This window comes from Suricata suricatta, chromosome 4 (assembly GCF_006229205.1).
Source record: "Suricata suricatta isolate VVHF042 chromosome 4, meerkat_22Aug2017_6uvM2_HiC, whole genome shotgun sequence".
In the NCBI taxonomy this organism is placed as follows: Eukaryota; Metazoa; Chordata; class Mammalia; order Carnivora; family Herpestidae; genus Suricata; species Suricata suricatta.
In genome coordinates, this window is record NC_043703.1 from 8,840 (window position 1) to 19,809 (window position 10,970).

General features: G+C 42.0%; 1 protein-coding gene across 1 annotated transcript in view; it reads left to right on the forward strand.

The window, feature by feature from the left end:
* Window positions 1-10,761, forward strand: part of CHAMP1 (chromosome alignment maintaining phosphoprotein 1) — a 12,793-nt gene extending 2,032 nt beyond the window's left edge. The window contains exons 2-3 of the mRNA XM_029936384.1: window positions 3,548-3,677; window positions 7,243-10,761. Coding sequence (XP_029792244.1) covers window positions 7,297-9,765 — 2,469 coding nt within the window. The 5' untranslated portion in view covers window positions 3,548-3,677; window positions 7,243-7,296 and the 3' untranslated portion in view covers window positions 9,766-10,761. The remainder of the gene's footprint in view (window positions 1-3,547; window positions 3,678-7,242) is intronic.
* Window positions 10,762-10,970: the final 209 nt, after the last annotated feature.

Below are 10,970 nucleotides of genomic sequence, written 5' to 3' on the forward strand. Positions count from 1 at the left end.
CAAGGCCCGGGTCCGAGGAACCCCGCCCGGGGCGTGCACCGAGAAGCGGCCTGCGCCGGGTCTGCCGGCGGGGTGGGCCTCGGGGGCGGGGTGGCGAGCCCCGCGTTCTCTGGAGGAGGCGGGAAACGCTCTGCGGGACCCCGCGGGGTGGTCGGGAACCGGCTCCGGGAGGAAAGCGCTCGTTCCGCTTCAGGCCAGGACGCAGTCGACGTGGGCTTTTGTCATTGTTGCTGCTTAAAATTGAGCTGTGCAACCCAGAGTGGGAGACACGTAATCGTGTAGCTGGGAAGGGGTTAGTGCCCAGAATATGTAAAGAACTTCTACAACTCAACAACAGAAAAAACCTGGCTTGAAAAACGGGCGAGGGATACAGATGGCCAATAGCACGTCGCAGGATGCTCCACAGGATGCTTCCAGACATCAAAATTAGGAAAATGAAAACCAGAATGAGATATACCACTTCACACCCACTAGGATGGCTGCCATCAAAGGAAAAAATACTGGTGTTGGGGACGATGCAGAGAAGGTGGCACACCCGTGCACTGCTGGCAGCCACGTAAAGTGATGCAGCCAGCAGCTATGGAAATAGGGTCAGTGGTTCCTCAGATTTTAGCATAGAGTTACTGTAAGATCCAGCAATTCTGCTCCTAGGTTTAAACTCCAAGGAATTGAAAGCAGGGACTCAGATATTTGTACACCAATGTTGCTAGCAGCTTTATTCAAAATGAGCCAGAGGTGGAAATATTCCAAATGTCTATCAACAGATGAATGGAAAGCAAATTGTGGAATGTGGCTCATCCTTAAAAGGGAATACAAATCTAATGCATACTGTAGTATAGATGTGGAAAGGTAAATAAGCCAGACCAAAGAACAAATGTGTGATTCCACTCATAGGGTCAGAAAATTGCATAGAGATTACCAAGGGCTAGGGGGAGTGGGGAGTTACTGTTTAATGGGTACAGTTTCTCTTTGTGGTAATAAAAAGTCCTGGAAATGGATAATGGTGAGACTTGTACCACATTGCGGTATACTTAATTCCATTAAATTGTGCTTTTGAGAATTGTTAACATGGTAAACTTTGTTGAATTTTACCATAACTTTTTTAAATGTGCGGGGGAAAAGCAGAAACCGTGAAGGCAGTAAAAAGATCAGTGGTTAATGAGGAGTGCAGGGAATTGTTATGGCTGTGACATTCTTCTGTCCAATTCTGTAATGCTGGGTATGGGACACTGTTGTGTGTGAAAATGTATATACTTGTACAGCAGGTAGGAAGACCCCTAACTAAACTGTGCACTTTAGTGAGTAATAATAATACACCAGTATTCTTTCTTCAGTTCTAACAAATGTCAATAGAAGTTGTGTGCAGAGGAGGAAAGAAGGTATATAAAAGCTGAAACTTCCTTTCAATTTCTTCTTTAAAACTAAAAATAAAGTTTACTGCTTTTTAATTAATTTTTAGGGGTGAAGAGCAATGCTAGTGGATATATACTAATAGGACCCGATTAGTTGTAACCATACTGTACTTAATTTTCTACGTTTATTTTTAAAACCTGTGCATCAGAATGTTTTCAAAGACAAGCTGTGGTGTTAGACTTTAAGGAAGCTATTGGATAGGAGATAAGCGTGTTCTGGTGGCCTGGCAAACGGCTAATGATGGAACTTTCTTTAGGGACTGCATGTAGTCTGCAGAAGCAGAAAGGAGGCTGAGAGAAACTTTTGTAGAGTTACTTTTATACTTGGGCTTAGGAGCTCTGAAATTTAGTGGGGTTGGGGAGGAGGTGGGAAGCTGGAACGAATCTCTGTGGCCTCTATTCAGAAGCTGAATTCTGGACTCACTACTGTAGCGTCCCTGTGGGAAAGACCTCATGGTGTTACAGCAGAGATCCAGAATCAGGAAATCAGGATCTTCTGTTACTTCTCTGACCTGCGTTTTGTGTTCTTGGGCGCTTTTCTCCATCAGCATCAGTTTTCTCATTTCTAAAGTAAAGAGTTTGGAATCAAGTCCTCGGATGACCCTTTCAGTCCTATACTGGTCATGGACTTAAAATTATGGAGGGCTCTTACTGGCAGAGCAACTCATTCTAGTCTGTGATTGAGTAATATATAACCCTGCTGGCTTCCACTTGCTTTTTCTAGGACACCTTACATATTAATCCATACTTCTTCCACTGTTGAAGTTAATCCATTTCTATACCCGCAAAATACACCTAAAGACTGCCTGCCATCCCGTTGCTTTCTTCTACGTGTTCCCCTCTATTATAGACCCAGAGTGTCCTTGCTGCCCGGAGCTGAAGATGGTGATCCACTGGGACATTCTGTCCAGTGTTCTTTGTAGATTCATCTTACTGATTTTGTGCACGATAGTGGCTTGTCAAGATCTTGCCAAATTCCAGGGCATTCGTCAAGATATACCAGAAAGAACCTGGGTAGATGACAGAAGTTTAATCTGGTCCTTTGTCAGATGCTGATTATTTGCGTCTGAGCAAATTAATGTTTAGGTTTGAATTTCCTCAGCCGTACATTGAAGTTTTTAAAGTAGATGATCCCTGAGGTCTCTCTGCTCTAAATCCCAATGATTCGGAGACTGGATGATCGCTCAGGTCTCTTCTAGTTTTAAAAATCTTGTAAATCTGGGGCACCTGGGTGGCTCAGTCCGTTAAGCATCCGACTTTGGCTCAAGTCATGATTTCACAGTCAGTGAGTTTGAGCCCCACATCAGGCTCTGTGCTGACAGCTCAGAACCTGTAGCCTGTTTGGGATTCTGTGTGCCCCTCTTTCTGCTCCTCCCTTGCTCGCCCTCTGTCTCTCAAAAATTAATAAATATTTTTTAAAAATTTAAAAAAGATCTTGTAAATCTAAGGTCAGGTCTCCAGTCTTCATGACAGGATGTTTTAGAGGTAACAAGCACATACTTCCTGAGCATATACCATGTGCCAGGGATACGCAGGGGCTGCAGGGAGAATGGGTAGTCCCTGCCCTCAGAGAGTCAGACTCTAATAATGCCAGAGGGTGAAGCCTACACTGGAGGTGTGCAGACAAAGAGAATGCGGGGTGGGAGTGGCCACTATTTAAGAACTAATTCTGCACGAGGGGTAGAGAAACGTGCCTGATGGCTGGGGTGGCAAGAAGGGAAGCGTAAAGAAAGGTTCCATGTGCGAAGGTCCGGAGGCTTGGTTTGTGGGGGAGTTACAGATGGGTCAGTACTTAGTCTATTCAGGGGCCAGACAGATCGTGAAGAGTTTTATATGCCTGGTGTTGTCTGCTGAGTGCTGTCGCATCAGCTGAAGTGGGGTGGTGGGCTCAAGAGTGCTGTGGTTAAACTAAACACAAGCATTAATTCTGTAGTGGATTTTACAGTGGAATTAGACATGGTAGTATCCATGGTCACCTTTGGTATTTCATTAAAGCAAGTGTTCAGCTTATTGGATTGGATCCTTGTTGCTGTTGTAGGGAGCAGGACAGCAAGAGAAATAGGCAGAATTCTTTTGCAGGGTCACAGATGATCACAGAAATGTAGGTTTGACTCTACCTCATTTATTTTTTTCAGGTCCTACGTCTCCTCTGTGTATCTCTGTTCTTCATGTCCTACAGGCTCTTTTCTGTAGTTAAGTCAGAAAGCCATGTAGACTTGCCTGCCCTTTGAAGAAAGACTTTTAAGACTTCTAGGAAGATAGCTGGTAAGTCTACCAGGGAAAAGCATGTTGGTCTTTATTTCTTTCCTGCTCTAAAAGCACCTGTCCTGAATTTATAATGTTATTCTACCAGGTTTACTGTGCATATGTTTTTGTTTCCTTTTTAACATTTAGAAGAATATTTTTTAAGATATGAACATTTTTGAAAAGTGCTTAGATTTCTTAAGGAAAAACTGCTTATAAAATGATGCAGGAATGTGTCTAGATATGCATTTATACAGTAGAGTTTGGGGGTTGAGAAGTGAATTTTGTACCATTCTTTTTAATTTTTTTTAAGAGGTTACTAGAGTATGATAGGAGGTTTGGGAGTAGGCAGGTTTGGGTAGTAAGCACTTTGAGATTGGCCAGAAAAGTTGGTTATAGGAAGAGGAAATAGGGAGGGGCTGGTGGGAGAGCTGGGGACTTTTAAAGAGTGAGGAGCTTGAAAGGGAATGGGATGGGTGTGGTACTGACTGACTGGCACTGGATGAAGGGTGGGAGAGCTGATGATTTAAGAGACAGCACTGAAAGACCAAAGGAGTTCGTCCAATCAGACAAGCCGAGGTGGCTGGAGGCCACTCCGGGCCAAAGCCAGCAGACTTAGGCCAAGTGGTGTTCATCAAAGACAGACTCATTTATAGGAGCAGCTGTAAAATGTAGAGTGAGTGTACAATTTCCAGAGAGGCAAGAAACAGAGATACAGCTGATGGAAAGTAGAAATAAGAAGACATAGTGGTAGAGCTTTGCCGATAGAAAGGATCCACAGGACTTGGGTAGTAGTCAGGACCAGGGGTGTGGCTAAAGAGAGGACCAGCTCTCTACTATGGCACTGTGGCACAGATATCTACATATGAGTTGTACTTTTGTTTTATTCTCTTTCATGTAAACCTTCCTGGCAATAGAATATTGTGCTCAGTCATTTCTACGAGAGTGGAAGGAAATGCTTTATACCCCTCCAGTTCATAATCGGATCCCTGTGTTATACACTTATTGGGCTTGTGGATAACTAATGTTTTATGAGTTGGTATTGGTAAAAGTTGGTGAGTTACCATATAGAAATTAAAGAAAGTTGTTTTGTTGATGGGACTCTATTAGGCAAAGAGAGGAGAGAGTCACTAAGTAAGAAAATTCTACTATATACCAGTTTCTTGATAAGATGGGAAAAGTTTCCATAATTTTAATACACTTAACTGATCTAGGTGCCCCAGAAATGTTAAAGCTTTCAAATTAATGTTTTTGAAATTACTAAAGGGTGATCCTGTAAACATAGTAAATGTCTCTAATCTGTACTGTTTTCTGAGGACCAGTAACATGGAAGGAATACATTTTGACCCTGTAATTACTATTAGCACAGAGCACGTTGCATGTCCTTTTTGGTAAAGGATGGGACATAACGTAATGGGAAAAGACTTTGTGACGCACTTGGATAAACTGTATGTTACAGAACTGTTTTCGCAGTTGTTGGGTTTCCATTGCTGAGAAGAACATTCCAGATGGAGCTGGTGGAGACTAGGATGGAGTCCAGTTGGAAGAGCGTGGGACTCCTGATCTTGGGGTCATGAGTTTGGGGGTAGAGATTACCTTAAAAAATTAAGAAAGGAAAAGAGTTCAGAATAGATTCATAAAGACAAAATTTAGCAAATGCTAAATGGAACATTACACATCGGTGAGGAAAAGGGTTGCAGAGACCACAGAACTGTCCATTTAGGGGGAAGAAATAAGCTGAAGAAATAGGCTATCCCATGTCTTATACAAGACAGAGTAAAAATACAAATGTAAAAAAAAAGGAATGAAACCATCAAAATCATGGGAAGAACATACAGACTGCTTTAAAAGTAATGGAGTGGGAAAGCATAATTTAAAAATTCATAAGGAAACCTTTTTTAAATTTTTATGTGACCCAGTTGTGTGTGAAAAAAGCGTACACATAGCTCAAGATACATGATAAACTAGGAAAGTATCTTAAGTAGAATGACTGATTTCTTTTATGCAGAGACTATTTACAGATAATTAAATGGACAGGGCATATCCTACAAAAGAAATACACATGTCGAATAAAAAAGGGGGAAATGTTCACTCTTTCTCATTAAAGAAAAGCTCCTTAAAACAATGAGATTCCAGTTTTCACCCAAGAAGTAGCAATGATTAGAAGTTAATAATAGTGTTGATGAGGGAGTTGGGGAATTGTCCCTGAACTGTCCGTTGGTATGCAATACTACTGTAACTTTTTGAGAGGTCGGTGAAATCTATCAGTTTTAAATGCAAAGAGCCTTTGACCTAGGTAATTTGTAGGAATTTTCCCTTCAGGAATACCCTCATATTTAAGATACGTACAAGGAAATATAATGCTTCCTCTATGTAAAAATGTCCTAGAAAGCGGTCATCATCATTCATCAGAACTCCTGCAACCTGTACCTTCTCCAGAGAAACATAAAAACTTGGCCTAGTTCCATTTCTAGAATCACCAAAGCCTACTCCTCGTCTGGCTTTACCTAAAACCTCAGGAGCCTGGTCTTGAATCTGTTGAGCCACCTTCTCTTATTTAAATGAAAGCAAGTTGCAGACCATTGTGTTCAATATCCTATTTGTATAGTGTGTCTTTGTGAGAGATTGTGTAGTCTTAGAACAAGTGATACTCTGTAAATATCTTGTTCTACATGAATGAGTATTTTTAACTCTCAGCTTCTGTTACTTTTCACCATCCTAGAAAACTTGCTTGTTTAAAATTTTAAAAAGTCATAATTACTGGCAAGCAAGTTCCTGCCTTAATGATGTCCTGGGGGTTGCCCTTTGCTAAGCAAACTCCTTGAACATCATTCAGGACCTGTGCTCGAGCTTCCTTCCTGACAGCCTTTTCTCTGTCGCCCTTCACTCTTACCTTTGCAGCCAGTGTTCACACCATAGTGTGAGACACCTCTTTAAACCCAAGTGCCTAGAAAAGCAGGGGACAGAAAATAATTCATTTTAAATGAAAGAATAAAATACTTTATATTAGGATGGATTACAAAGTGTGTTGATATTTTTTAAAAGCCATCTTTTCGTATGTGCTGACAGCTTGTTGATGCAGACTTTCAGAGTCAATGTATAAGGCACATGCTAGGTAATTCTGGCATCAGGCTTGGGTCACTGGTACCACTGGTACCTAGAACCTGGGTAAGGTACCATTCTGAACCTGTTTCTTCATCTGTAAATGAAAATACTGAGTCATAAGTGTTAGGAGGATTAAATGAGAGGATATTTATAAAAGTAGCAGTTCTGGGGCTCAGTTAAAAATTAGTTACATCACAGGGTACCTCGGTGACCCAATCATTTAAGCATCTGACTCTTGATCTCAGCTCAGGTGTTGATCTCAGGGTCATGAATTCAAGCCCTGTGTTAAGGCTCCACTACTGAAAAAAAAAAAATTAGTTCTGTTTCTCTTTTTTCTTCAAAATCTTTGTTGAATATTATCTGAGAAATGCACATGCCATTCTGGACTTAAAATTATGCAGTTATAGAATGAAAAGTTCTAGAACATTATTTTATTTAAAATTACATTCCCTGAAAATAATTAATTTTTACTTTATTGCAGCGCTATTGAAAGTTTTTAAAGACTATAATCGTGGGTGTTATAACAGAAAGAGAAATGGATGTATTCCAGGAGCTCCGTAAGCCATCAGCACGTTTGGAGTGTGACCACTGCAGTTTCCGAGGCACAGATTATGAAAATGTGCAAATCCACATGGGCACCATCCATCCAGAATTTTGTGATGAAATGGATGCTGGTGGGTTAGGTAAAATGATATTTTACCAGAAAAGTGCAAAGCTATTCCACTGCCATAAATGCTTCTTCACCAGCAAGATGTACTCTAATGTGTACTATCACATCACATCCAAACATGCAGGCCCAGAGAAGTGGAATGAGAAACCAAAAACTCAGCTAAGCAAAGAAACAGATCCTGGGAAGAGCTCTCCTCTTCCAGAACACCAGAAAGTAGCCTCTAATTCAGCAGAACTCCCAAAACCCATACCTACCCTTTCCATCGAGACACAGAAACTTGGCCCAATTTTGTCTCCTGAATCCCCAAAACCTACTCCTCTCACTTCCCTGGAGCCTCAGAAGCCTGGCCCTGTTGTTACTCCTGAGCCACAGATACCTTCCCTTCCTTCTCCTGAGCCTCCAAAATCTGCCACTCTTTCTTCTCCTGAACTTCCAAAATCAGTCCCTGTTTCTGAATCTCAGAAACCAGTCCCTATTCCTTCTCCAGAACCACAGAAACTTACTCCTTTATCTTCTGAGCCAGTAAAGGCCACTCTTCTTAATCCCAAATCCCAGAAACACTCCCATTTCCCAGAAACATTGGGGCCACCTTCAGCCTCTTCTCCAGAGTCACCAGTTTTAGCTGCTTCCCCTGAACCTTGGGGTCCTTCCCCAACTGCATCTCCAGAGTCTCGGAAGCCAGCCCGGACTATCTCCCCTGAGCCAAGGAAGCCATCCCCATCGGAGTCTCCTGAACCTTGGAAGCCATTCCCTGCTGCCTCCACGGAGCCAAGGAGACCAGCCCCAGCTGTGTCACCAGGTTCTTGGAAGCCAGGGCCACCTGGGTCTCCAAGGTCTTGGAAATCCAGTCCTTCGGCATCATCAGGACCGTGGAAGCCAGCTAAACCTGCTCCATCTGTGTCTCCTGGTCCTTGGAAGCCAATTCCTTCTATCTCACCTGGACCGTGGAAACCAACTCCCTCTGTGTCCCCTGCATCTTGGAAGTCTTCGTCGGTCTCCCCTGGTTCCTGGAAGTCTCCCCCCGCATCTCCTGAGTCGTGGAAGTCTGGCCCTCCAGAACTCCGAAAGACAACTCCCACCTTGTCACCTGAACATTGGAAAACCATTCCCTCAGTGTCCCCTGAGCTTCGTAAAGCAGGACCTCCCTTGTCTCCTGAGCTTCGCAAACCAGGTCCACCATTGTCCCCGGAGATCCGCAGTCCAGCGGGGTCTCCAGAGCTCAGAAAACCTTCAGGGTCTCCAGAGCTTTGGAAGCTGTCTCCTGATCAGCGGAAGACATCCCCTGCTTCACTTGATTTTCCCGAGTCCCAGAAAAGTTCCCGTGGTGGTTCCCCTGACCTCTGGAAGTCTTCCTTTTTTATCGAGCCTCAGAAACCTGTCTTCCCCGAGACCCGGAAACCTGGATCATCTGAGTCCCCCAAAGCCACCTCCGATATCTGGAAGCCTGTTCTCTCTCTCGATACCGAACCTAGAAAACCTGCCCTGTTTGCTGAGTCCACCAAAACACCCCCTCCTGCTTCTCCTGAACCAAGAAAACGTGCTCTTTTTCCAGAGCCCCGGAAACATGCCCTTTTCCCGGAACTTCCCAAATCTGCTATCTTCTCAGAATCTCAGAAGTCAGTTGAGCTTGGTGATGAACTACAGACAGATGCCATAGATGACCAAAAGTGTGATATTTTGGTTCAGGAAGAACTACTAGCTACACCTAAGAAACTCTTAGAAGACACTTTATTTCCTTCCTCAAAGAAGCTCAAGAAAGACAACCAAGAGAGCTCAGATGCTGAGCTTAGTAGCAGTGAGTATATTAAAGCAGATTTAGATGTGATAGACAGCAAGGGCCAAGAATCAAGCAGTGATCAAGAGCAGGTTGATGTGGAATCTATTGATTTTAGTAAAGAGAACAAAATGGACATGACTAGTCCAGAGCAGTCCAAAAACGTATTACAATTTACTGAAGAAAAAGAGGCTTTTATCTCTGAAGAAGAGATTGCAAAATATATGAAGCGTGGAAAAGGAAAGTATTATTGCAAAATTTGTTGCTGTCGAGCTATGAAAAAAGGTGCTGTTTTGCATCATTTGGTTAATAAGCATAATGTTCATAGCCCTTACAAATGTACAATCTGCGGAAAGGCTTTTCTTTTGGAGTCTCTCCTTAAAAATCATGTAGCAGCCCATGGGCAAAGTTTACTTAAATGTCCACGTTGTAATTTTGAATCAAATTTCCCAAGAGGCTTTAAGAAACATTTGACTCATTGTCAAAGCCGGCATAATGAAGAGGCAAATAAAAAGCTAATGGAAGCTCTTGAACAGCCACTGGAGGAGCAGCAAATTTGATTTTTACACATGGTGTGGACATACTATCTACAAAGTTTGTTGAAACTGTGTAAAGCATAGTTAAGTAGCATAGTTGGAACAGTAGATGTTGATGTGTATGGTGTACTGTGTTTGTATCAGTAATGTTACAAAGGGTAAACATTTGGTCCTTTTTTTTCATGGCCTCTGTTTATGTGGCTGTCTTGTTAAGTTAATAAATTTGTAACTATATTCCAGATGGATAAATTTCTCTGATTTCTTAAAATATACTTGAATAATATGAAGATGTAGGCAGTCCAAGAGCAAGTTGTATTCGATATAAAACAGTGTATCTATTTTTTGTGAAACTAACTTCAGAAAATGGAAATTATTAGTTGGAATGTTTAACAATTAGGCATGAAAAATTTGAGAAATGTTTTCTTTTCCGTATCTTCAGATCATAAAAGTTATTTTGAAATTCCTATTTGATCATATAAAGTTAGAATTTTGAGCAGTTCTAGATGTTTATTAGCTTTGATGTCATGGAAAATTGGAGTCTCAGGGTTGCAGATTTTCTGCTTAAAGAAGAGAGGTCAAGTAAGTTTGAAAATGTTTGCAGCCTTCTCCTCTAGGAGACTTGGAAAGATGAATATGACTTAGGTCTTGTCCTTAGATGTTTCCTTTGGAGTCTTCCATTCTGCGCTTCCCCACCCCCACATCTGGCTCTTTTCTTCCCTGTGAGTTCACACCAATAGATGATCCTTAACTGCCAAATGTGTCAGAACTACACTTCCTGCTCCTGGGGCACATACACCACTAATGGGATTTCAGATCTGGTAATGAGTAGGAACTGAGAGTCTTCCAGATTCATAGTAGAAAATTTTGTAAGTAGACATTTCTGTTTGAGAGTATGTCAGTTGTATGTTTTCCACAGTTGTTACTGTAAATACCTTGTGCCTGTTTGTGGATTACTTTGTTCCAAAGTATTTTGTCAAATGTGTATCGACCAAATTAAAAGCAAAGGCTTTCATGTCAGCAGCATCGTCATGTGTGTGTCTTCTTTTGTGTAATTTTCATAGTATGATTCCCAAATTCCATTATTTACTGTCCCCCTATTTTCAGCATGCTAATTTTCATATCTGGATAAGCATTTTCTAAGCTGTGTTTTCTCAGTTCTGTGGTCAGGTTACTGAGGGAAAAAGCTGCCCTAGGCAGGGCTTCTTGTGGCATATCCACATCTTGGCTGA